Source organism: Chenopodium album, chromosome 25 (assembly GCF_948465745.1).
Source record: "Chenopodium album chromosome 25, dcCheAlbu1.1, whole genome shotgun sequence".
Taxonomy (NCBI): domain Eukaryota; kingdom Viridiplantae; phylum Streptophyta; class Magnoliopsida; order Caryophyllales; family Amaranthaceae; genus Chenopodium; species Chenopodium album.
Window position 1 is genome coordinate 5381607 of NC_137858.1, and position 25624 is coordinate 5407230.

Here is a 25624-nt window from a genome sequence, read left to right on the forward strand (position 1 = left end):
ATTTTTTGTTGATCCATCAAAGAGCACACATTGGTGCATTTGATACTTCTCAGCCGTCTTGCCGCTAGAAGTTTTAACATTCGACAAAGTTCTGCTAGAAATTTTGGCCCCTGTGCTATGATCATTCTGAAAATGAACTGTTTTCTATCAATGAAGCCTATTTTGGTTTGCAGTGAAAGCAATGAGTTTATTCGGAAAGCAAATCATAGGCAATATTGCCAGGATACAAAATGAAACTCCTCTTAAGAAAAAAAAATAGCAAACAAGACACAGGAACTGTAAAAGGTAGTTTAGAAGTAGATGAACCAGCTAGCTCAAACTCATAACATCTATTACTGAGGGAGCTTGTTAAGTTTACAATATTTGTAATCAGCAAACTTCTTAGTCTTATACTTGGCCGGATTGTTTTCGGTGATGAGCTCCGAGACAGGCCCCACCTCGTGGTGTGATGGGGGCTCAATGAAGACGGGCCATGACATCCTTGTTTTATCTTTGTTGACAGTTGTTCTGTGAAGCACTGCCTTGTACTTTCCATTGCTGAGAACCTGTGATTAAATTCATGGTAAGGCCTAAAGGTAAGAAAATGAGCGAACTCTACTAGAGAGTAAAAAGAATAGTTCGCAGAGAGTACCTCAAGTTGGTCACCGACATGGATGATGAGAGCATTAGGAATGTAGCGGACATTGTACCAGAGACCATCTCTACAAACTTGAAGGCCGGCGACATCATTAGGAACAAGTATTGTAAGCAAACTCAAATCGGTGTGAGCCGGCACTCCAAGTGCTAGTTCAGGGCGAGGACATGGTGGATAGTAATTGATCTTAGCCAGATACACCATTTCATCACCACCTCCTCCCTCTCTTATCTTATGCTCTTCCAATCCCAATCCCTTTGACCAGCATTTCATTAGCTTCTCTGTTACCCCTATTAAGTATTTCGCGTACTCTTCATTCGCCTTCCTGTTTGGTTGGTTTTATTTTTGAGCAATAATCAATATTCGAGTCAAGAAGGAAGCTAAGAATGATAGCATATAAAAAAGAAGAAGAATGTACTACTACCTCCGTTTCATTTATTTGCAACAAGTAGACATTTTTCCTCTCTACTTTATGTCAAATCGTTGCAAATAATATGAAACGGAGGTAGTACATACCTGTAAGATGGAGGATTCTTAGGCCAAAAATGGTAGTTGATAGCAGAGGGAGGCCAAATGTTGTGGAACAAATGATCAACCCAAGGCCTAACAGTATCAATATTCTTACCAAGCTTGTTGCTGTAACCTTCACTACCCTTATAACCAGGTGGTGGTTTTGAATAGACTTCCTTCTCTTCCTGTGGAAGCTCAAAGAATTCCCTGCCTGCTTTTTGCAAATCCTGAATAACTTGTGTTGGAATCCCATGATTTACGACTTGGAACAAACCCCATTCTTCACTCGCCTTTGAAATCAAATCAACCAGTTGATCTTCGTTGGCCTCGCTCAAATCAATGGTTGGCACTTCAAGTTCAGTACCATGCACCGTTGTTATTGCTGGCTGCTCATTCTCTGACCTTATGAACTCCTTTGGAATGCTACTCTCTTCTATTATTCTACCACTATTATTGAACTTTAAGGCTATGTTTTGAACTTTTTCTACTTCCATTGTTAACCTCACCCTAATTAATCAGGTGTTTTAATCTTGTAATCTCACTAGGCTAGCTAATACAACATGCAACTCCCTTTCAAAGAAAAGTAATAGTAGAAGATTGGAGATATTATAATAATGCAAGTCATGCAGAAAAGGTGAAGCCGTTATATAGCCATATTTAGCGCAACTACCCCCGATACTAAAGTTTCAAAACAAAAGATATAAATGGTCTGATGGTTTATCAAAGCTTATTTAACAACACTACGCAAGAGGACAACTGATCTTCTAGATTGGAGGGGGTCATCTTCACTACACAAATTATAATGAAAGAGTGACGTGGGTGAATGTGGTTCACTCTATAGATGTTACCAACCCAACTTACAGACATCTTACAATGTGCCCTGGCCCCTCATTCATACAACTCCTATTAATTCATGAATACTATGTGACCACTGAATACTAGTATACAAATTTGATTATGGAAACACACTAGACCTTGGAATACGTAGTACGAAGTATATATTATACTTTCACTAGAGCCAAGTTTTATAGGTGTTAAACTCACCTTGTAAATTTGAGGTCACAAGTTCGAGTCCCACTAACTACAAAATGCTTAGGAGTAGGGGGATTCCCTTACCTCTCCCCTCTACTTGTGTAGATATATCATACATTCATACTATATAGAAACATATCATTCATTTCTGGCAATCTCGTGAAACATACTCCGTACTAATAAAGACTCTTTAAGACATGTTTTTTTTTTTTTATGGGATTTAAGACATGAATATTTCTTTGTTTATTCACTGATCAAACTAATCAACTTTGGCAGTTTCATGATCTAATGTTTATGGTAAGAATGAGTTGATCCTCAAGATCTTGTTCAAAGGTGACCGTTCACTATTGCAGGGATAACTATTTTCTCACAATATATTATTAATAAACCACCTCACCTAAAAGTTACGTTTCATTACTATTATACACATGAACATTTGTATATCCCTTTACAGGACTTAATTGGCAATGACATTATCTAAATTATTCTGATAAACAAATAATGATAGGAATACATGTAGCAAACCAACTCTAATAATCATGGTTCAGACCTCTAAATATTCTTTCATCAGCCAAATGATCACTTCATATCTTTAGCAGAATCATAAATTCAAATAATTAAATTTGGAGATCATTATTGCACATACAAGATAAAACTTTTTTTTTTATATAACAAGTTTGAATGATCAGATGAAAGTGCTATGTAGATTTAAGTATCCAAAACTACAACGTGTGGCAATAAACTCAAGAGAATTTTCAATTTGCTCTGAGTTTATGCTAGCTTTCGAGTTTATACACACTATGTCACAATACAACTCGATAGCTAACATTAGATGAATGACTATTAACCGCAGCAGGAACCACATGCAGGAAGTGAGCCTGAACCATGAAAAATATGGGTTAATACAACAATCCAAAGTTCAAAGGAAAAAACGAATGAGGAAAAAGGAGCTTACTATGATCTGCACCATTAACATCCCTCAATCCACGAACATTGTCTAACCCACGTGGCGGTCCAGGAGGACCACCACCGTAAGGGCCACTTCCACCACCAGGGCCACCGCCATCCCATTTTTTGCTGGACCCAGATGATTTCCTATAAGCATCTGATTTCTCCATCTGCAACACAGAGCACATGCATTATGTTACCAAATAACAGCACTACAAATTATTTTTTTATTTCTTCAACTGCATAAGTAGAGTAATAAACTAATGCAAGCTAAATGTGATACTCACCGAAAACATAGTTGTAAAGAAAACTACAATGAAGTTGATGATAGACCAGAAGGAATCAGTGAGCGTCTTCAAGCGCCATAATGATCGCTTTGATTTGACAACACCTGGTTAAGAAAAACTCTGGTGGTGAACAAAGGTCTGTGTTGCCGAACATTACTACTAGCATAAAACTATAACCAAAACAAACGGATGGAACGAATTCAAGTCACCAGAGCGTATAAAATAAAATAAGAACATAGCCCAACAGCTAAAGAAATGATCGAGCAAAACAAGAATTAGTAAACAGGGTTATATAAGTTGATACTAGATAGGATATAAGGAGGCAATTAGAGAATTTACACCCAGAGGAACACACAAAGTTAAAGAAACACCCCAAGACCCGAATATATTTTGCCTAGTTGGTATGTAATAGAGGGAGTTTGGTTCGAAGATGAAAATAAAAACAGAAGTAATTGGAGGAATGGAATGAAAATATGAAATGAAATACATTCCATTAAATTGATTAAGTTAATGGAGTAATTGGTCCATTGATTGTAACAAGACCATTCATCATGAATATGAAATTGTTCCTGATTCTGTTTCTAATATCAGTTGGTTATTCTTGTTCCTATATGTTCCTGTGTATGTAGTTGTATCATTCCATCTTTGTTTGTTATTATAGCTTATATGTTAATCTCATCAAAAGTATTTTCCAATGCAAGAAGTATCAAATTTCAAAGAACACATATCTTATATCAAGTAACAAAACATGTTTCCAAAAAAAAAAAAAAAAACATGTAATTGTGCTGATTGAATCCTCACCATAGTCGTCTGTAAGAATCAATCAACATCTATGTCTAACCTACCAAATCATTAATAACTCAAACCCTAATAAAAATAATAATAAACAACAAATTAAAATCAAAAGACTTAAGACAACGAGTTATGCACAGCTGATCGGAAAAGAGATACAGTAATTTGTATTGACAAAAGCAGATCGACCACAAATGAATTGGAAAACACAGAAAGCAATTGAAAAACACAAAAACCAATTGAAAAAGACAGAGAAATGAATTGAAAAACAAAGAAATGAAATAGAATGAAAGAGACAGACAAACATACCTCTCTCAACGTAAGCCATGGGAGACACTGCTTCCTGCAAAAGTATACAACCAAATGCGGAGTTTTTTCTTACCGATCACCGCTACCAATTTGTCTACCGACTCAAACCCCCAATTCACTCTTTATATTTTCTGTGTTTTTTTCTTTTTTTTATTAGGGGCGACGACTTATCCCGACCCTTTTGGATGCTGCAACATACGTAGTATTACATAACTTGCACCTATAGCCAACTGCCACGTACTATTGACTTGTCACCAATTTAATTTTTTAAAGCCTCACCCTTTGTTTGTTGGCATAAAATACAATATATGTTCAATTCCCCGCAACAATTGGGATAGACACTATACATTGTCACAGTTAATGCCTCAATTTCTACATATACTGGAACCTAATCATTTAGAACTGATTTTCAATCTGAATTAGCCCAAAGGGTGAATCAGGTGAAACACCCAAAAAAAAAATTACAATATACAAAACGTAATTCAAATTAAGTGGTGAAAATGTCTGCACCTTCACATGCTATGAAGTGGAAAATGGACAGGTATAATTTATACCGAGTAGTCAAGGATCTATCCAGAAGCAATAGTTACTCCATAACTACAAGGATGCAGCTAATCATGTCAACAAAGTGACACACCAACTCTACCATATGTGGTATATCACACAATTCACTAACATCATAACTAAATCAATAACCCACTGTTGCATCACTCATTGTGGATGATTTCAGGTTTGTGGTATACAGCAGGGCAATTGATGGTTAACAATACCAGCTTACAGCCTTACACTATAATCACAAGCCATAAAAACTACCAAGTATTTCATAAACCTCACAACTCATAAATCATAACCTCACAACGTACTTGACAATGTATCTTCGAGAAATGTTAGCTTTCCAAATTAAAAGGCTTACACATTACAGAGTATTCATTCATCCCTCATCATAATTTACAACATACTTGAATAAGCTTGCCATATCACTCATAATAATACACTAAAACCTTAAGCTTAGTCATGAAAACTAACGTGGACCTGAAACCTGTTGAGATGAAGAATACGAAAGATTATTATGTTCTGTACCACCTGCACTCAAAACTGAGGCATTAACTTCACTATATGTATCACTTATCTGTCCACCCATTCCTACAACAGAAGGTTCACAAAAGCGACGACCATAAAACCGCAGAAAATTTAAAGATTCTAATCTTGGATGCCCAAATTCAATCCTTCCTTCAAGCATCCCAACAATAGTCACCATGCTTGGTCTCAGCTCTGGCTCCTCATGAACACAGCACAAAGCAATGCAAACTAACTTCTGCAACTCTTCGTTTGTCACACGACCCTCTAGCCTCGGGTCAGCAAGCTCCAAATACCTACCCCGTTCATGCATCTCTAGAGCAAGCATAGGAAAATAGACAAGTCCGGAATTGGATGATAGTGATGAGCAAATACCAGAGCTATTATCATCATCTAGGCTATGACTCTGTTGCATTGGCTGTGGTGAGCAGTTTTTCCTTCCACTCACAAGTTCTAGCAGTACCATCCCATAACTGTAAACATCAGTTTTCTCTGAGATGGCAGAGCTAGTAAGCCACTCTGGTGCAAGATATCCCCGAGTGCCTCTCAATGTTGTAAAATGACTGGACTGTTCAGGATTTAAAAGCTTTGACAGCCCAAAATCAGAGATTTTTGGTTGAAAATGGTAGTGCAAAAGGATATTTTCTGGCTTCACATCACAATGAATTATTTTATGTTCACAACCGCTGTGCAAATAAGCAAGAGCGCGTGCTGTCCCAAGAGCAATATTGAATCTCTCCTGCCATTCCAGAACAGGACCGTTGCCAAATAGACTCCGGTCCAAGGATCCATGGTTCATGTACTCATAAACCAATAAACGCTGACTCCCTTGAGCACAAAAGCCTTTCAGCTTTACCAAATTCACATGGTGAACATTTCCAATGACTGCTATCTCTGTGCAGAACTCCCTCTTCCCTTGAACACCCAGGTCATTTAGTTTCTTCACAGCCACAACCGTTTTATCCAGTAAGATTCCTTTGTATACAGCACCGAAACCCCCAGAACCAATCTGGGTACTGAAATCATCAGTTGCGGCCCTCAATTCGTCATAATCATACCTCACGGGCAGCCCAGGTATTGAGAAGGCCTCTAATTCTTCTGGAGAAAGTGAACTTAGATGGCATGATTTTTCAAGTCCAACTTTGGACTTTTTCCATTTTCTCCACCGTTGAAGGCCTAATCCGGCAGCCACAAGGAGCGCAATAGAAGGAAAGATAATCAAAATAACCAATGTAACTACTTGTCTTCGATCACTAGAATCATCAACATTTTCATCTGTTACATTAACTGAATCTAAGGTTTTAATGTAACCTAATAAATCACTTTCACCAGCCACATTTGACATAAATGACCCCAAGTGGTCACGAATCAAGAAACAAAAACCCGATGAGTTCCTGTGGAAAAATCCCAAACATGAACAGTCCCTAGAGCAGAGATCCTGACACTTGGATGAGTTAACTCCATATGTGATGTGATTTAAAAATTTGACAGCAAAATAGTACTTACCAACCCCCAAATCTAGGTATAAGATGTTCTGAGAATTATCTGAGCTTTGATTATGAGAAGAATTACAAGCAAGTGGTAGAGATAATTTTGTGTCACTTGGAATACAGCCACTTGCTTGATGCTCAGGATAAAAACTAGATGGACATGAGCAAACAGGGCCATTTGAAGCCCCATCAATACTGCACAACTTAATCCCGCCACATATATAAGGGATTTCACAACTGTTGCGAGGCCATACAAAATCTTCGTTCCAATCTTTACCTGAATAGCTACGGATTATGAATTGGCCATTTGGATCCACCTTCACAATCCGAAATTCAGAGGGTAACAAGTTAACTTGGAGTACAATAATTGTTCCATTATGAGCAAAAAGATAAAGACCCTTTGCGTCCACCAACATATATTCTGCCGCATAATTTGAGTTTCGATGAGCATTAGGATCCATAGACAGCTTCCAATAAGTTGATCCACCCCATTGCAGTATAGTGTCTGAGGTGGTAACTGAAAGACTATAATTGCCACTGGAGAGATTATCGTCTGACTTTGACAGGGAGCTGACTAATAAAGTCCCGACTGGTAAGGACTGGCCCATCACCATTGTATCAGTCGGAAAATGGAAACTCTCCCAAAGAGAAGCGTTATTGTGATCAAGCAACACAAGATTACCAATTTCAGTAAGAATCAGGGCAAAGACAGATGAACTCAACTGTGGGGTTGACCATTTTCTTTTACCACTATCGTCAGAGACTGATAAGCCATCAGAAGAAAGCAGCATCTTACCATATCTTGAAATGGGAGCATCACGATTAGCAGACCAAACAATGGTGTGAGATGCAACATGTATGATACATAAGTAGAAGTTGGTTTGTTGATTGCCTGGATTGTAAAGAGCTGCCTTGAAAGTTCTGTTGTGTGAATATAGAAAGGCACCAGAATCCTCAACAAAGTGGAGGTACGAAAAGGAAAAGTTAGGGGTGATGAGGTAGGAGCCAAAAATGGCAGGGATCAATGAAAAGAAAATGAAGATGGTAGAGATAATTGAAAATAAACCCATAGAATAGGAGTTCATAAACAACCCAGAAATGAATTCAACAATACAAGAAAAGAATAGTTGTCAATGATGGAATTAGTCTACCCACAAATCCATCCATCAGCTAATCTATGTTCAATTCTCTCTCAAATTCTACGTTCAGCCAAGTCAATCAATCCTTTGTGAAAGAAATGGGGCTGTATAAATTTGAAGCTAAGATCATATCAAATTGGGAGATATTACTACTTAATTAATTAATGCTCCATAAAATAGATATGGAACTAGAGTTAGATAAGCGTTGGCGTGTTCATTATTATATTCTAATGATGTAATCATGCGCTGAGTAAAACATATTACCACCAGAGTATATATTACCAACTAAACTACCTACCTTACATGTTCATAGCAAGAACTTTCGGAAAACATGGTAATCGAATCTCTCAAAAACAACAAGACCCTTGTTCTATAATTCAGTCAGAAGCAATAAGAATGTATAAATCCTTAGATTCCTTACATAATACTTCGTTATACAATAACTGGCTCTGTAGTAGGAGCACAATAGTTGACAAAGATAACAAATTTGGATTCTGCATTTTGTATTTCCTAATACTACTACCCTTGAATGTATAACTTTAATTTTAGCCTCTTAGAAAATAGTAACTTTGAATGATATGATTCTACTACAAGCTAAGGTCAAGTAGTAGCTCCCTGTCCTAAGTCCTAACAACAATCACAATTCACAATTATTGTATGCACTTAATAATAAACAATCACAGACTCACAGTTATTTAGTCCAATATATTAAATAATGCAGCAATAATTACAGTATAAAGAATAAAGAAACAAATTGAGAACAATTTACAAACACATGGTGTGCAATAATATAATGAAGTCAAATAGATTTACCTGGTGGGGCAACTGAGCTCTCAAACGCCGAAATCTTTGAAATTATCGACATTAACACTCCCTCGTTATTTACTATGATTTCCAGAAATGTCGACTTTACTATTCGCCATTAACAGGTTTAGCATAGAAGAGAAACTGAAAGTATTTCCGAGTAATATTGGAAAAATGAGGAAGAGATACAGTTAGTGGGTTTCTTGATGTGATTGTTTGGGGTTAGTGAGTTTGGGATGAACAATTTAGAATTTGTTCACATTTACTGATTTCAACAAGTAACCATAAAATTAGAGCTGTCAATTCGGGTAAACGGGTCGGGTTTGGGTTGGGCCAACTTAAGTCAGGTCAATTCGGATTAATACCATAACCTATGGGGGTCGGGTTTGGGTTGGGTCATGCTTGACTCGGGTCACGTCGGGTAAAATTCATAAACATCGTATAAAATATACAAGTTTTTTTTTTTCTTATGTATAATTCATAAACATCGAATAAAGACTCAAAGTTAAATAGTGTCGAAACTCTCAATGAAGCACTTAAAAAAACTAGAGGGAGTACTCCGCACTTAAATAAAACCCTCCATCATCATCTTTATTCACGTGTCCTTAAATTTCCCTCAAAATTTTTTATGGCATCATTTATTTCAACATTCCAACTCTCCCTAAAAATAAAAATTTGTGTTAAATTCAAACTAGTAACTTATCTCAACATAAAGGTATTGAAAAAACTCATTACACAAAAAATCTCAAATATCCTTGATACATATAATTATAACTAAAATATAAATAAGAACCAAATTTTAACAAAATTCAAATTTAAAGTTTTGAAAGATAAAAGTGTGAAAATCAATCATCAAAAAACGCATTAATGATTTTTCTCTTTTCAAAAACACACTTTTATGAGAATAATTTTTTATTTTAAATTGTGCATTTTAGTTGATATTTAAAACACCTTATCCTATTGATTATTACTTACTCTACTGGTTTCAAGGCCTCATGCTTATGATTGATGGTGTTCCTTCAATCTTTAAAAGATGACCCCTTTTTTTTTTGCCAAACTTTGAAAACTATAATGCGTTATTAATTACATAGATTGTGGCTTTAGTGCGTTATTTTGAGATGAATTTCAAACTTTATTCAATTTTAGTAAGTCTAATAAAATGCTTATAGGTTGCTCTACATATATCATTATCATTTTAAAAACATAATTTTTTTTTTTTGGGTGATTTATGACATATTACTGCTATAGAAACCGTTAAAGTTAAAAGAAACAATAATAAAAATGAAGTAATTTAAGGACTTATGGAGTATGTATAAGTTAGAGGTGATCAACTATGATCCTTGAAAATAAAGTGGGTTTGAGCAAGCCAAAAAATGTATTGTGAGGTAAACACATGAACCCGACTCAAAAAGAGCTTGAAAAGTTCAATTTAGCCCGACAAATCCACCACTTTTTGGTAATATTGGGCATGACATTTGATGTTGAAGCCTGACCCGGTCCAATTTTTTGATAACCTCTAATATAAGTCACTAAATCTATAAGACCAAAAAAAAAAAATAGAAAAGTGAGGAGGAAGACAAGGGAAGTTGGAGTCGGCGCCCAAGCGCCTAATGTCTCCGCCGACCAATCAAAGCGTCGCTATCAATAGGCACCTCTTCTTTTCCCTTCTCCCCTCGTAAAACAAACAATCCCCCTCGTCCTCTCTTCTTCTCTCTCCTCCCTCCGTCTAACATATCTATTTCTCTGCTATCCGATTCAACCCCTTTTTTTTATTTAATTTAATTTATTTAGCTTTTAGTACAATCCATAACAAATACTTTCTTCATTCTCTACCTTTCTTATATTCTTTTCTTCATCGTTTCCTTGGCTTCTTCCGTCAATTTTTTTGTTCTTCGGGAGATGCCCTAATTATTTTCCTATAAATTCTTTTCTTCTAATTTTTATTTCTGTCTTTAAGATATCCTTTTTAATCCAACTTATATTAATTACAACTTCAATCAAATTTTTTCTAAGTTATGGGTGTGATGGTTGTCGAACAATTACCAGATTTACAGCAGCAACACCAGCAATCTGCTTGTAACAGCAGGTTTGAGGATCTCGTTGACAAGAAGAAAAAGCGTCGATCTAATCGTCGTTCTAAGCAAAATCCTGGTATTCTTTTTTTAATTTTTGTTTCTTCTGATTTTTATTTTTTAATACTGTACTATTGACTTTTTAAAAAAATCCTATAAAAAGCTGCAAACTTTGATTTGGATAGAATAGAAAAGGTATGAAAATTTAGGTGAACGAATGAATGTTAACACTGAAACTTTGATGACCTCATCTGGGACTGTGAATGTTGATAATTGTTACTCCAATATTTATCACAATTGGCTTAATTCAATCCTCTATCTGTAACTAAGCTTTAGATAAAGGGAGGATTGCGTATTTATTTAAACAAGAAGTATGGATTATTGATTGATTATTCATACTCGTGGTTTTGATTTTGTAGGGTCTGGTTGTAGTGAAGTTGCTGGACATGCTTCTAATGGCTTCCATAATGATACCTTGTCAACAGCTAGTTCCTCGTCTAACCAACTTCCACTTAATAATTCCTCCGATTCCGCTTTTAATAATTCCTCCTCAGCAATGCATTTACATCAACCCGTACAAAATCTCAACTCTGGTGTACAAGTTAATTCAAGGTCTTTTCCTACTCAACATACGTATCACAATTCGGCTAGATTGCGTGATGATGCTGGTTTTATACCTCCTAACTTAGTTAATGGTTGTAACAAGCAATCCCACTTTGATCCACACATGTCACTGGATCTTGTAACGGAGGCATTGCAGGTTTGTCCACACTTGTCCGAAACATTATCTTTTGTATTTTGCTATATTATGCTGGCAGTGGTATATCCTCTTATTGTGCCCTCCTTTTTCTTCTTTACTTGTCATGTTATTCTAGAGAGGCGAGGTCTTCCAAGCAGTACTACGTGTCAATGCACATAACAGACTCGAGGTTGGTTTTTAATTCAATTTACTAAGTTTTTGGTCACCATTTCCTGATTCAATAATTACTTTATCAACTCTTTTTCTGTTGATAGGCTTATTGCACAATTGAAGGTGTCCCAACAGATATTTTAATCAGTGGCATCCCTAGGCAAAATAGAGCTGTAAGTCTATTGCTTAAATGCTACTTCTTGCTCTTTTTTCATGGCTCATGCTGATGTACATGTTTAATATTGCTGCTTTCACTTTTTCTTATTGGAATCAGGACTAATTAGCTTATAGACTTTGATACTTGTTGTATTTGTGGTTGTGGATATCTAATTGGCCTTGTATGGCGGGGATTTGCTTTCTTTGGGCATTTATTTCCCTAGGAGTTATCTATGTTCCTTAATTCAATATTGCTTATGATTTTAAGGGGTTAGATTAGTGCATGTTTGATTTAATTTTATCAAAGGAGATGGAATAGAAGCATATAAGAAGGGGAAGGGTAACAATTACAATTATTAGCCCTTTGGTATGAATCGTATAGTTAAGTTAAGGATTCCTGTGTATCAAATTGAGGATCAGGGAAAGTAATTTTTTAACCATAGGGTTGGAAAGGGCGACATATAGGTGATTATGGTTACCTTTAGAAATTGGGTGTGTTACTGATCCCTCATACCAAACAATAGGCAATCAAAACAGTTTTTTGATTCCGTTTCCAACTATTACCCAACATGCTCTTAGAAACTACCTTTATTCAGTTTCAAGAGGCATTATCACCACCCTTCTCATTGTAGGTTGGGTTTTTTAAAGAGGCATTGTGGTCATGATGTGGCTGTACCGCTGTAGGCTTGTACAGTTTTCCTGCATACCACCTTTATATTTTATCATCAAATTGTTTGTGTTCATGACCTGGATCTGGTTGGTGGATGTCGATCAGTAGCTGAGGATAATGAAGAGGTGTGTGTGTGTGGTATCAAATGAAGGGATTTATGTGAAATTTGCATAAGTTTTGGGGTACACCTTAAACTTCCTTTATAATGATAATTTATATAAACCGTATACCCATCTTTTGAACACAATACCTCTAAAGGGTATTTTTGAGATTGTATATTTGTAGTCTTGTTATAGATTTCATGGATATGCATCCGTGTTGGTGGTTCTTGAAGGTTTTTGTTGCATTTTTTCTTTCCATTCTTGTTTCATTTTAGTATCATATTGTAATTTGTGCCACCTGCATAGGTGCAAAACCTATATAGCCTGCGGCTCCTTGGTGAGTAGCAGCTTTCTAGTCCTGAACTCCTGATGCTAATCACATCGTTCTGACGGATGAGTGTTATGCAGGTAGAAGGAGATGTTGTTGCAGTTAAGGTTGATTCTCCTCAAATGTGGAGTAAGATGAAAGGATCATCTGGTTCTGGGAGCAATTTGTCTCAGGTAGACAATCGTGATCCTTCTGTTTATGCTGAGATCAATCAGGACAGCTCCAAGGGAAAAACTTCACTTGATCTACAATCTGGTCTTCAGCCTGTGACAAATTGTTCACCTGTTGAGGAAAATGGATGTGAGTTGAACTATATTAACGGGGATAGTTGTCATGGCTCTGGCTTAGATTCTTCACGTGAATTTTGTCCTCGTGGAGAGAATGAGGTTCTGAATTCAGTTGAGAAATTGTATCAAGCTGTTGTTTCCTCCCCATCTAAAAGACCAACTGGTAGGGTTGTGGCAATTATTGAACCCTCTTTTCGCAGAGATGTTGTGGTGGGTGTTCTGAAAGCTAATTGGTTGCATTCCAAGGAAGGTTACCAAAAAGAGTACTACAATAAGAACACAAATTTGGTGCCTCCCAATTGCAATTACATCCAATTAATACCAACTGACCCAAAGTTGCCTAAAATGATTGTCCCTGTGGGAGCTTTGCCACCAAATATTAAGAAAAGGTTGGATGCTGCAGATGTGTCTGTGGAAAGAGAACTTGTTGCTGCGCGGATAGATATTTGGCCAGAACAAAGTTTACTTCCACATGCGTGTGTCATGCGTAGTTTTGGGCTAGGTGGGGAAGTGGAATCGCGCATTGAGGCAGTTTTGTTTGAAAATGCAATTTGTACTTCTGACTTTTCTGAAGAGTCACTTTCCTGCCTGCCAATTGAGTCATGGCAAGTCTCACAGACAGAGCTGGAACATCGAAAAGATATTAGAAACCTTTGTGTATTTACCATTGATCCTTCCACGGCCACTGACCTTGATGATGCCCTCTCTATTGAAAGGTTGTCAGATGGAACCTTCAGGGTTGGGGTTCACATTGCTGACGTGTCTTATTTTGTTCATCCAGATACACCCTTAGATGTAGAAGCACAAGTTCGATCTACCAGTGTTTATATGTTGCGGCGTAAATTGTCCATGCTACCAGCTTTGCTTTCGGAAAATCTGGGTTCACTTATTCCAGGAGTAGATAGGCTCACTTTTTCTATCTTCTGGGACTTGAATGCTTCTGGCCATGTCCTAGATAGATGGGTTGGTCGTACAGTGATTAGGTCTTGTTGCAAGCTGTCTTATGAGCATGCACAAGACATAATTGATGGCCGAATCAGTGTAAACAGTGTGGAGAGTGGTGAAAACAGCTTTCCTCAGCTTTATGGCCATTTTACTTGGCTTGATGTTTTCCAGTCTGTCGGATATCTAAATGAGATATCTAAAGCTTTGAAGTATAACAGATTTGTTGATGGTGCTCTGCGGCTTGATAATGCCAAGGTTGTATTCTTAATGGATGAATTTGGAGTTCCATACGATAGCGTACTTTGTGAGCGAAAAGAGTCCAATTTTCTGGTAGAGGAGTTTATGCTTTTGGCTAATAAGACGGCTGCAGAAATTATTTCTAGAGCTTTTCCAGACAGCGCTTTGTTGCGGAGGCATCCTGAGCCTAACATGCGGAAACTTAAGGAATTTGAAGTTTTTTGCCGCAAACATGGTTTAGAATTGGATGCTTCTTCATCTGGCAGCTTACATAGATCGCTGGAAAAGATTAAAGAAAAGCTTAAGGAAGATTCAATATTTTATGATATTGTAATAAACTATGCGACTAAGCCAATGCAACTGGCAAAATACTTCTGCACTGGAGATGCAACAGTGCCGGAGGATGGTTGGGGTCATTTTGCGCTGGCAGTTCCCCTCTACACTCATTTCACTTCACCATTGCGTCGATATCCTGATATAGTTGTACATAGGACATTAAGCGCTGTTATAGAGGCAGAGCAGAGGTATTTGAATTATCAAAGCAAAGGAAATAAACTCAGTCTGGCAGGGGATGTTAGGTGCTTCACTGGGATGAATTTTGATAAAGTTGCTTTCCAATCTGTCGAAGGTCAGCAGGCATTATCTGATGCAGCACTAAAGCACAAGCTATCATGTAGGGAAACACTCACAGATGTAGCCTCCTACTGCAATCAGAAAAAATTGGCAAGTCGTCATGTCAAGGATGCTGTTGATAAACTGTATATGTGGGTGTTGCTGAGGAATAATGAGGTTTGTCCTGTTTCCTTGTAACTATACTTGTTAGTTAATTTAGGTATCAATGTTGGTGAACATAGTATTTTCGTTTTTTCCTAGTCTGCAAGCCTTTAATTTTATAAGCCTGAAAATTAGGGTCAACTTAAGCATACCTTTCCAATATTAGAGTATGGCAACTGTCATGGACATGTAATTAATGACTTTGTCATACCTTTGTTGATTTTGCAGAGTTTGTTCTCAGAAGCTAGAGTTTTGGGAATAGGTCCAAGGTTTATGTCCATATATGTGCAGAAGCTCGCGGTATGTGTAGGATTTTGGCTTTATACTTTAATGTAATCGCAATGTTTACTCTTTCTCAATTATCTTGTGACCTTTTTTTGTTAGATTGAGAGGCGTATATATTACGATGATGTTGATGGCTTGATAGCGGAATGGCTTGAGGCTACATCTACACTTGTTCTCAACTATGTGCACCATAATAATAAGCGCTTCCAACGGAGAGGTAACCAATACAAGCCGCTGGAAGAAGTGGCCTTAGTTTGTAGTCCTTGCAACTTGGAACCAGATTTTGATGCTTTGCAAAATGACAATTCTGGCAAACCATGCGAGCCTACAGATTGTGTGAAAAATTCTTGTCAGCCTGTAGTGAAAATTGAACCTGTTGTTTTCCCCCTAACAATTCGTGTTCTGTCTACAATCCCTGTTGCACTTCATGCTGTTGGTGGAGATGATGGGCCTCTGGATATTGCTGCGAGGCTCTATGTTACTTCGTATTTCAGGTGACTTCACACTTGTGATTTAAAAAACCTCTGAAAATGGAGTTCTTTTTCATATGGGAATGCTGGATCTCTGTTTGTAGATAGTGAAGTTGGTGTACAGTCAAACATACGTGCATTCAATTTTAAGGACTCCGTAGTAGTTTCTTTCTGACCTGAACTTCTTGTCTGGTGTGAGGTGTGCCAATTAGAAGAAGGGTATATGCTCTGGCCATTGGTAATAGTGGCTATTTTTATTATAAGCTGCTTTTGGGGAGATCAGGTCCATGATGTATTTTTTTTGAATTCGGGCCAGTCAAACCCTTAGCATATACCCTCTTCTTTTCCCCCTCACTTCTCTAGTTTTTATTATTTCTCTTCTTCTTCTTCTTCTTCTTCTTCTTCTTCTTCTTCTCTCTCTCTCTCTTTCTCCTTTTGTTTTTTTTTTTTTTTTGGCTGCTGCTGTTGCCCAATGTCTTTTATAAATTTTGGGTAGCTCAAAGCGGCACAGATAAGAAAGGTTGCAGTCAGAATATCTTCTACAGAAGCGACTTTTCCAGGGGTTATTTTCTTACCATAATGCTTCAGTTAATGTGGCATAATGTTCATTCAACTTTGGACGTTGTTGTTTTCACATAAGTACTCCCTCTGGCAATCTGTAATGGACTAAGGGAGCAGTTGATTAAGTTTGTTTGCGTGGAATAATATTTTGATTCGACTGTTGTGAATCTTAAATTATTTGTACCGAGTAGTGTTTAATGGAAATCCTTTAATGTAGATTTCTGTGTCATACTCCTAGTACTCTAGTAGGCATTCTGTATACATAAAATCTTATATCCAACAACTTTGTGTTTGTGGTATGATCAATTAATTTGTGGTATGAACAAACCATACTTCAAATAATTTTTGCTGTGAAGTATGGTTTGTTCAATATTAAGTATGAACAGAACTTGGAATTTTTGGCTGTGTTTGTTTTAGAGGAACTTTTTCTGGTTTTCCCTTGTTTGGTTTTTGACCGGAAGAAGAAAAGGAAAACTTAGATGGAAAACTTACTTTCCAACTAGTTAAAACCATTGAAAGATGCCCAAGCCTTGGTCGAAATGTGTATTTTAATGTTGTAAATTGATTTATGTTACTCGTAGAAAATGTCTTGTTTCTATACTATCTACCCACCAGATCAACATATAGATTTCCAATATGTTAATTCTTTTATAATTCTAAAAAGTAGATTATACTTCCTTTGTTTTTTTTAGATGTAGTTTTAATTAGATATCACTAATCATGATGCAACTTAAAAAAAACGGAGAAACGAAAATTTATTGAAAATTAAAGTTGTGTAGACCGACGTGTCTAACTGAAGTGATGCGTTAGGGGAAGAGGGAGTAATAGACGAACAAACAAATAAAGAGTACAATGAAAAGACGTGACTGATTCATAAACAAAGCAGCCAAGCCAAGCCAAGCAGGTTCAAAATAGAGAAAGGTTGGGAATCAATGGGAGAAAAGGAAAAGGGAAATGGAAAGGGCATGGGAATGGGATGGTACGGACCTCTAATAGACCTATCGGCGGCATCTTCTCACGTCGGTGATTTTGTGCAACTTGTCGTATTCGTACACCACTCCACTCCCGTTCAGGTTTTATGAGCTCTTTATCCTAATTATGAAACCTGCAAATTCTGGTTTCATTCTATTCTGTTAATTTTACTTTGTTCGTTTGTTTTGTATATATTGTTTGGAAAATTGTACAGTACAAGTCACAACGAGGACGAGAAATGGGTAGAGGAGGAGGTGAATTGATTCGCACAGATATATCTGTTGGGGATGAAACTCGACCGATATTCAGCATTACCCTTTGGAATAACAATCTCGCTTCTTCAGTCTCTGCTGGAGATATCCTTTTCTTCCGAAGTTAGTTTTGCCTATTTCTCTTCTTACTCACTCACTCACACTTTTACTTGAAGTATTACTTACTACAATAGTTTTTGTCTGTTTCTGTTTAGACGTCAAAGTATGTTCATATGCTGGTATGCTTCAAGCCACTTCTGTTGAATATTCTTCTATTCTTCGTCTCATCCATCCTTTCCATTCACTCCTTTCGCGAGGTATTTGAATTTCTATGTCACTCCGCTTTACTGTCTCTTATTTCAATACTATGGACTGCCAATAATATATTCTGTTATTCTAGGTGTGGATGATTTGCTCACTACTTGTCGCCTTGTTGGCTCTGCTAAGGATAAACTTAGGAGGGTTATACAATGGGTGCAACTCACTAGATCCACTCTTTATCAACAACCTAACTTCCACCATGTATTATATTCCTGCCCCTCTTTTTTTTTTTCTAAGCATAAGCTCCATTCCCGCTCTTTGATGATTATATATCTGTATGTTATGCTAGACGACTGCAGCACCTCCAAACTGGAAAGTGCACCAAGAGCAATCACCCCCTCAGTGTTTCTTACTTTCACAAGTGTTGCACCTGTCTACTTCCTGTAAGGCCATTTTTCATGCATCCATTGGTGAAGTTTTTCTGCATTCGCTGTGGCCTGATGCTGACAATGAAAGGCTCTTTATCAGTAGTCGATTGACTACTACAGCTGACTTCATAGTGGAAGATATGATATGTACTGGCTGCCTCCATTGTGGCTTCCCCTTGTGTTCTGAGTATGATACTTGTTCAAATTTTCACTAAAATTTTCAACTCACAACCATTATATTGTTTATTTTATACTGATGTGTTGATATTTCTTGATCACACCAGCTCCGCAACTGTGGGAAAACAAAGTCCATTATATTGTGTCAAGAGCTCAAATCGACCTCATACTGTAGGCATAATATATAGGCCATTTATGGTATGACTTTCTCTTGTTATTAACTCTATCTCTCTTATTGGACTTTGAAAACATGATCAAGTGTTGAGTTGTGATGTGGTATCAAGTGCTTGTTCTCATATTAGTCATATACAATTATACAGTTGAATGGTATTAGTGTATTACCGTGATGACAGAACATGTTACCTCTTGGTTTCTGTCAGACTGTCACAGGTTATACTGTAGTTTTATACCAATCCTTATGATGATAATTCTTAAGGATGAAAATACAATTTTGTGTTCGAAATCATCTGCCAATATGTGTATAAATCCTTAGTGCTCCAAAAATGTTATGCAACAATAAAACGCTTGATCAGGTGTTGAAGCAAAAATTGCAAATGAAGTTGCAGAATGCCTTTTAAATTACTCGTACTTTACTAATGACTATTCTTGTAAAATGCAGCTATACGTGTGGGATGACTCAGAGTATATTCCACTTCATGTTACAAATAAAGCAGCGGAGATTCTGTTTGGGAATATCATTGCTGAAGATGTGTACCAGTCATACAAGGGCCAAAAAGATCATCAGTATCTGAAATATCCTTTTAAGGCATATGCTAATAAACAGAATCACGGAAGAGTTGAGGCAAAAGGCATTGGGTCAAGCTCATCAGTCAGGCCTGTGGGATTAGAGATGAGGAAACAAAATGATGCTAGAAATCCTAACTTCTATCTAATATGGTTGATTTTGCTACGGATGTTGCTTCTTAAAGGGAAAAATTCCTCTTTGAAGTTTGAAGTCCTTGTTAATCCTAGCTTGGAAATAGAAGATGGGAGATTTGAAATGATATATGTGTCAATGTCATGTGAATAGTCATATTTTAAGTATAAAATTTGATCAAGGTGTTTTTTTCCAAGTTCTGAAATGATATCTGTATCAAACCTTCAGTATCAAATCATAGAAAAATTGTATTAAGAGTTAAAGAACCAAACTTCAATAATTGTGTTAGGCATATTGCATGATTTGGATCCAATCGGATCAATCCTATACATCTAGATATTTTATCTCAAATTTTTGTATATTGAATATACCTGTATAGATCTTTCAACAAAATAAAAAAATAAAAATAAAACCTATATATAGATTTTTATTGATACTGGAAACGGGAGAGCACCTTTGCTTGAATAAATCGCAATACTAAACTTGACATATAATTTAAGAAAAAACATAGGGTGCAAGTTAAGGGGGACTTTTATAATACGAAGTATAATGTATAGTTGGTGTTGGATTAGTAATGCAACAAATGCAAGTAGAAGAGACAACGAGGGAGAATAAAATACGAGTAATAGTCGACCCTTAGCAAACTTCATCAAGAAGTGTTTTTACCAACAAAGTGTTGCTCATTCTTTTACAAGTTTCTTACCTCAAATCCGATTTGGGTTCAAATCCTACTAAGTAAGAGTGCTTGGGGTAGTAATATTCTTACCCTCCCCTCTTCTCTAAAGTTTCCGACCCACAAATCTTGAATTAAAAAAACCGTAAGAGTTGGTCTGATCGGGGTCCTCGTTAATTTTTATTTATTTTAAATTAATATCAAGAAGCGTTTAGTGATTCCAAAACTCAACTCATTTTAGCAGTCTGTATCAGAAAAGGGGGAGCAAGCATAAAATTGATCATCGGAGAAAGAAGTGTGTTGGTGGGAAAAGCAAAAGGTTGGAAAGAGAGAGAAAAGATGAGAGGTGTTGGAGGACCGTTGCTGTGCATCGGAGATCTGCTGTGCGATGTTGGAGAATCAGATGATAATTTGGAGCACCCAATTCCCCATATTCAAACACCCTCTTCTCCTTCTCCTTCTGCTTTGCCTTCTTCCCCTGATATCCACCTTGATCTTCATCCTTCTCGCCTTACACAACTTTTCCAGGTAAAATGTCTTTAAACTATATAATTTACTTTTATTATCAAACCTAAAATTTGCTCATTTACTACCCAAATAAATTCTATCAATTTTTGTTGCTCTTGGTTTAATGTCCCAGAAAAGGTACAATCTCGGTTTGTGTCTTGAGTTGTATTCTTCAATCAAAGTTATATTCTTCAATGTTCTTGAGTTGTATTTTCAACCAAAGTTGTAAACTTGTTGGGGGGTTTTATCTTTAACAAATTAAGAGGGATATTATGTCAGTCATTAAACTATCTGCTTTGTTTGTTCTACTAAAATTTTGTTTAATTTATGGACATTGGTGATGAAATGATCACAAATAGTTGTATAATTCATCAAAATTTGCCCCATATTCAAGAATCTCTACTCACTAGTGGTGTAGATTTCAATTCTGTTTATAAATCAATCTCATTCCAATCATGGCTTGTTATAGGAAAACTATGAGCAATTGAACAAGGCACTTGATGGGACAGATCATTCATGGACTAGTTTGACATTGAAGGTAAACTCATTCTACTTGTATAAAACACCTCTAACTCTGACTACTAATTGTCATAGCATCATGCTTCAGTGCTTGTAAATTTGTTAATGCTCAAATGCTTGCAATCCTTTCTTCTGCAAGAGCATTTGTCATCGCGCTTCTCTGTTGTTGTATTCAGCTTCTGCTATCTGACTACTTGTATTTTTCTTCTTTGCTCCCCTCCCCTCTCTCTTCTCTTAGCTGTGTACTGCTTTGGATACTGCAAAGAAGTTGATTGAATCCACCAACTCAAACGTGACTGTGCTGTCAGAGAATGTTGGGGAACTTGAAAAGATGATCAAGAAAGGCGATTCTGCTATAGCAGAGGTCAGATCCATTCATAGCTCAATAAGCCAAAGGATTACTCCATCCAGTGAGAGTGAATCCTAATCACAACTCATTAAGCATATCTGTTGATAGTGAAGTGTAAACCAACTTATGCCTTCAGGTAGAAAATGTCTGTGGATTTGCATTTGTTTTCTTTGGTGTATGAAACGAAGGATTTCTCTTGTTTAGCTCTTCCCAGAGTAGCAGTTTGCTTCGCGCAAGGGTACATTATCTCTTGGATTGGTTGATTAGTAAGACTGTAAGATTGAAATCTAATTTAAATAAAGAAAATACTTTTTAATTACTAATTTTGTTTTGAGGTACTCTAGGATTACTGAGTTAAGATTACATTTTATAGTTTTTTAGTTTTTTTTTTTTTTTTTTTTTTTTTTGGCAATTATGAAATTTAATGTCATGTAGAATAACCATTGAATTGATATTGAGCAATATTGAAGTTGAAATGTATAGCCATTCCATGGAGTTTTTGCTCTTATTTTTTATTTAAAGGCGTCTGTAACTATTGAATTCAGATTTTGATCATTAATTTTTCAGAAGATCCATTAATAACATTAATATATACTTACCATCTAATGTCAAAACAAGCCTTCTTTTGGGATGGGGGTGGAGAAATGCAATATCTTTGTACACTTACTATTATTTGTGAAAGTATGCCTTCGGTTATTATTTATAGATCAAGAAAATTGTTTCAATGAGCCTGGAGAGCCTCCAATGAGGCAAATGGGAAACTATGAACCACCCACTGGATAAATTGTGCCTGCTGAGATTTGGTAGTCCCAGACTACGAACTACTCCCATCTGTAATTCAGGTCAATGGTTGGCGGTTCATTCAATGCTGGTCTACTAACCACTTACAGACGGTTCTCTGCGGGTATTTGTTTGCAGCTTTTTTCTTCCCTCAAAGTTTATGCTTATGTTTTCTGGATCTAGAACTAGAAGGGTTTGTTTTGATTGGGTTATTACTCCAATATACGGCTCTGATAGATTATTTGAATAAAGATACTTTATTCATCTGATGTCAGGTATACTGTTTTGCCAACTGAATACACTAATATTGCAAATGTCTGAAATAATATTGCTGCCAGTATCTAACTTGATGATAATTCTTGTTGGTCATGCCATTATGGACTAAAAAATGTTCAACATGCTAAAGTATTCAGGGTGTATCATAATTGTCTTTGTAGCTCTAAATAAATCTTAATGCATGTGGTTCTTGAAATATGTCTTCTCATGGTGAAACTGTACTAGGCTACTAGCTCTTCCTTGATGACCGGTCTTCACTATGTAAAGCTCTTGTTTGCAATAGTCAAGTTTTGTTGTAATGAGCTAGTGGGTCCTTTGAAGATGCTAGTAAGTAAGATTAACAATATAAATGCTTGTGGTGAGACTAATTATGCTTGAAATTGTTATTTATACATTAGAGAGTGAGGTCATCTGTTTAATGGTTGGAATTTCTTGTGGAGTTGACTCTTTACTAGCTTTATGGTTTAGATCATAATGGGTTGCATCATAAGGCCTTTTAAAAATGCTTTTGCATTTATTTCACTGTAGCAAAGGTCATTGCATTTTGTATAGATAAGGGAAATAGCCTTTATGCTATCTCAGAGAGTAGTCAAGAGTAGGATTGCATGTGTTTAAGCGTCTTTGAAGACATTGGAGTAATTTTGATAATTGATATGTATATTTTTTGTGAGGGGTATATTGTTGTCCAAAGTGACATTTGATGATCTAGTTTGTTATTCTCCTTGCAATTCTTAAAATCTTCATTTTTCTATGACTGTTGAGATACAGTTGGATATGGATTATTAACATATTGGGTTGAGGGTGTGGATAGGAATAATTTAAAGGACCTCTTCATCCAAGTCTTATTTGAGTTGTTTACAATGCCTCCACAGTATTTTTGGTTGCTAATGTTTTTGGGAAGACTAATGTTCCTCTAAAGGTAAGAGTTTGGTGACATTGATATTAATGATATGCTTCAAAATCTGAGGACTTGAGGCTGGGGTTAGTTACTTTGTTGGGTATCAGGGTATTTACATGCTGTGTTGTGTTAGCAATGTTTCTAGACTCCTTCATTAACTTCATCGTCAAGTGACTTGATATTTTTGTAGGAGTTTATTTGCATGTCATTAGAATGTTGAGTTTGCTTCGTTATTGTTTTGAATTGTGATTCATGAGGTTTGTAACCTTGAAGGGGCTAAGGAAAAGCTGTAAGGGTGCTGGGTGAATCCATTGTGGCTAGGAAGGAATTCACATATGTTTTTGGGAAACTCTTGAATATCCAACAGGCCTGACCAACCTCTTTCTTGTGGACTGAGGGAAAAAGTAGTATGAGAGATTTTCTCCATGCCACATTAGTGACAAAGCTGAGTCTTTGGGGCCAATTTTATAACTTGTACTAGATGAACTAATGAAAAGGTTAATTCTTACCTGAAAGGGCTGATATCCATTGTCAAAGCCTTTACCAACTTTTAAGGATAATATGTGCATTCTTTTTTACCCTCCCTGCCTAGTGCCTACCCCCTTTTCTCCTATAAAATTGAAGATTTCCTGCATGTGTTTTCCTAAAAATTTAGCTTTAGATTTCCTGCATGTGGTTTCCTAAAAACTTAGCTTTGCTGAAAAGCTTGTCATTTACTGCTTATAACTACTGACAGGTTTGTGCTCTGGGTCCAAATTTTTTTGTCTTTTATTTTGTTTTCTTTTACCTGATTTGGTCCTAAAATTGAAGTTTCACTATGCCCAATTGGTTACTAAAAATTACAAATGAATTGATTTCAGGAATCTCTAGATTGAATGCTGAAGTTTTTCTGTTTTCGACTTTTCGGATTTTTTGGCCCTGAATACTTTCTGTTATTTGATGTTGTTTTGGTTTCAGCCCTTTCAGGTTATGTTAATGTGGCTCTCATATAATTTATCGTCGCTTCTCCATTTACTTGCAGCATATGTTTAACTGTTCATCACCTGAAGTGATGGTAATACATTTTGCATATTGCTATTGAAGTTATATTGAAAATATTATCACTTTTAATCCTCATATAACACATCAATCTCCATGTATCTCTGTCACCCCACTCTTATTGATCTTACCTAGATGTCCAATACGCTTAAATGCTTAGACTTTTCATGTCCCCTTTGCCTAAATAAGTTGTGTTATATAACTATATGTCCTACTGAACTCTTGGATGGTGAAAAGCTAAATGATAAGTTCTTTTCTCATTTCAAGTGGACTTGTTGAGCATAGTTCCATGGTTTTGTGCAGGTAGATTGCAGAAGGTGTCCATGGTCGAGTTGCCAGAGTTGAGTTATAGAGATCCATGTAGCAATTGGATCAAGTGCTATCTTTGATGGTTTCTTTTTGACTTGATGCTCAAGGTTCAAAGGTAATCTCATGAAGCATGTCATGTGGAATGTGGATTGTATTGTATTGTGAAATGATGATATCAAATGACATCCGAACAGAAGTTAATTAGCCACATAATCTTTGTGAATCCCTTGAGCACATTTGACTCTTCGGCAAGACCAGTATATTCTGAATTACAATTGTACATGTATTGAAACTTATTGAACAACCATTTGAGATTCAGAAGATACTTTTTGTATTGTAATTGAACTAGTTGCAGATTGCAAAATTCAGTGGTGAATACAGAGTCGTATATAGATCATTGCCATCATAGATCTGAATATTAAAGCTAGTGGTATGTTTTGTGCTAACTTTAGTCAATGTTTTGATCTAGTCCGCTCCCATACCCCACCGAA

General features: G+C 36.5%; 6 protein-coding genes across 6 annotated transcripts; 3 read left to right on the top strand and 3 right to left on the bottom strand.

Annotated features, from left to right (window-relative positions):
* Window positions 1–96: 96 nt before the first annotated feature.
* On the bottom strand, window positions 97–1649 carry LOC145615212 (flavonol synthase/flavanone 3-hydroxylase-like). Its single transcript, XM_081670280.1, has 3 exons — window positions 1151–1649; window positions 632–959; window positions 97–545 (listed from the first exon to the last, which is right to left on the bottom strand). Exons 1-3 carry the CDS (start codon window positions 1636–1638, stop codon window positions 333–335), a joined length of 1029 nt encoding a protein of 342 aa, XP_081526406.1. The 5' UTR covers window positions 1639–1649; the 3' UTR covers window positions 97–332.
* A 1170-nt stretch (window positions 1650–2819) lies between these two features.
* LOC145615213 (uncharacterized) lies at window positions 2820–4670 on the bottom strand. Its single transcript, XM_081670281.1, has 4 exons — window positions 4513–4670; window positions 3412–3515; window positions 3132–3294; window positions 2820–3054 (listed from the first exon to the last, which is right to left on the bottom strand). The coding sequence occupies exons 1-4, from the start codon at window positions 4529–4531 to the stop codon at window positions 3020–3022; spliced, it is 321 nt and encodes a 106-aa protein (XP_081526407.1). The 5' UTR covers window positions 4532–4670; the 3' UTR covers window positions 2820–3019.
* Window positions 4671–5426: 756 nt separating this feature from the next.
* On the bottom strand, window positions 5427–8149 carry LOC145613540 (S-locus lectin protein kinase family protein). The gene has a single exon (XM_081668658.1). It carries the CDS (start codon window positions 8147–8149, stop codon window positions 5534–5536), a length of 2616 nt encoding a protein of 871 aa, XP_081524784.1. The 3' UTR covers window positions 5427–5533.
* Window positions 8150–10614: 2465 nt separating this feature from the next.
* LOC145614384 (DIS3-like exonuclease 2) lies at window positions 10615–17033 on the top strand. The gene is made up of 7 exons (XM_081669434.1): window positions 10615–11173; window positions 11514–11854; window positions 11970–12023; window positions 12109–12177; window positions 13340–15517; window positions 15731–15802; window positions 15887–17033. Exons 1-7 carry the CDS (start codon window positions 11038–11040, stop codon window positions 16283–16285), a joined length of 3249 nt encoding a protein of 1082 aa, XP_081525560.1. The 5' UTR covers window positions 10615–11037; the 3' UTR covers window positions 16286–17033.
* A 639-nt stretch (window positions 17034–17672) lies between these two features.
* LOC145615451 (uncharacterized) lies at window positions 17673–20081 on the top strand. The gene is made up of 7 exons (XM_081670523.1): window positions 17673–17891; window positions 18005–18164; window positions 18257–18358; window positions 18442–18563; window positions 18652–18917; window positions 19015–19105; window positions 19527–20081. Exons 1-7 carry the CDS (start codon window positions 17751–17753, stop codon window positions 19935–19937), a joined length of 1293 nt encoding a protein of 430 aa, XP_081526649.1. The 5' UTR covers window positions 17673–17750; the 3' UTR covers window positions 19938–20081.
* A 646-nt stretch (window positions 20082–20727) lies between these two features.
* On the top strand, window positions 20728–22155 carry LOC145615369 (uncharacterized). The gene is made up of 3 exons (XM_081670443.1): window positions 20728–20985; window positions 21434–21502; window positions 21722–22155. Exons 1-3 carry the CDS (start codon window positions 20797–20799, stop codon window positions 21908–21910), a joined length of 447 nt encoding a protein of 148 aa, XP_081526569.1. The 5' UTR covers window positions 20728–20796; the 3' UTR covers window positions 21911–22155.
* The last annotated feature ends 3469 nt before the right edge of the window (window positions 22156–25624 follow it).

Excerpts from the sequence above, each read along its gene's own strand:
- LOC145615369 (XM_081670443.1), top strand. The coding sequence starts at position 20,797 with ATGAGAGGTGTTGGAGGACCGTTGCTGTGCATCGGAGATCTGCTGTGC. Across the intron at positions 20,986-21,433 it reads GCCTTACACAACTTTTCCAG|GAAAACTATGAGCAATTGAA; the intron begins GTAAAATGTCTT and ends GGCTTGTTATAG. Across the intron at positions 21,503-21,721 it reads GGACTAGTTTGACATTGAAG|CTGTGTACTGCTTTGGATAC; the intron begins GTAAACTCATTC and ends CTCTTCTCTTAG.
- LOC145615213 (XM_081670281.1), bottom strand. Across the intron at positions 3,295-3,411 it reads TCTTTACAACTATGTTTTCG|ATGGAGAAATCAGATGCTTA; the intron begins GTGAGTATCACA and ends TCTGTGTTGCAG. Across the intron at positions 3,055-3,131 it reads TGTTAATGGTGCAGATCATA|GCTCACTTCCTGCATGTGGT; the intron begins GTAAGCTCCTTT and ends TTCATGGTTCAG.
- LOC145614384 (XM_081669434.1), top strand. The coding sequence starts at position 11,038 with ATGGGTGTGATGGTTGTCGAACAATTACCAGATTTACAGCAGCAACAC. Across the intron at positions 12,178-13,339 it reads TCCCTAGGCAAAATAGAGCT|GTAGAAGGAGATGTTGTTGC; the intron begins GTAAGTCTATTG and ends AGTGTTATGCAG. Across the intron at positions 15,518-15,730 it reads TGTTGCTGAGGAATAATGAG|AGTTTGTTCTCAGAAGCTAG; the intron begins GTTTGTCCTGTT and ends TTGATTTTGCAG.
- LOC145615451 (XM_081670523.1), top strand. The coding sequence starts at position 17,751 with ATGGGAGAAAAGGAAAAGGGAAATGGAAAGGGCATGGGAATGGGATGG. Across the intron at positions 18,359-18,441 it reads CCATTCACTCCTTTCGCGAG|GTGTGGATGATTTGCTCACT; the intron begins GTATTTGAATTT and ends CTGTTATTCTAG. Across the intron at positions 18,918-19,014 it reads GGCTTCCCCTTGTGTTCTGA|CTCCGCAACTGTGGGAAAAC; the intron begins GTATGATACTTG and ends TGATCACACCAG.
- LOC145615212 (XM_081670280.1), bottom strand. The coding sequence starts at position 1,638 with ATGGAAGTAGAAAAAGTTCAAAACATAGCCTTAAAGTTCAATAATAGT. Across the intron at positions 960-1,150 it reads AAGAATCCTCCATCTTACAG|GAAGGCGAATGAAGAGTACG; the intron begins GTATGTACTACC and ends CCAACCAAACAG. Across the intron at positions 546-631 it reads ATGTCGGTGACCAACTTGAG|GTTCTCAGCAATGGAAAGTA; the intron begins GTACTCTCTGCG and ends ATTTAATCACAG.
- LOC145613540 (XM_081668658.1), bottom strand. The coding sequence starts at position 8,149 with ATGGGTTTATTTTCAATTATCTCTACCATCTTCATTTTCTTTTCATTG.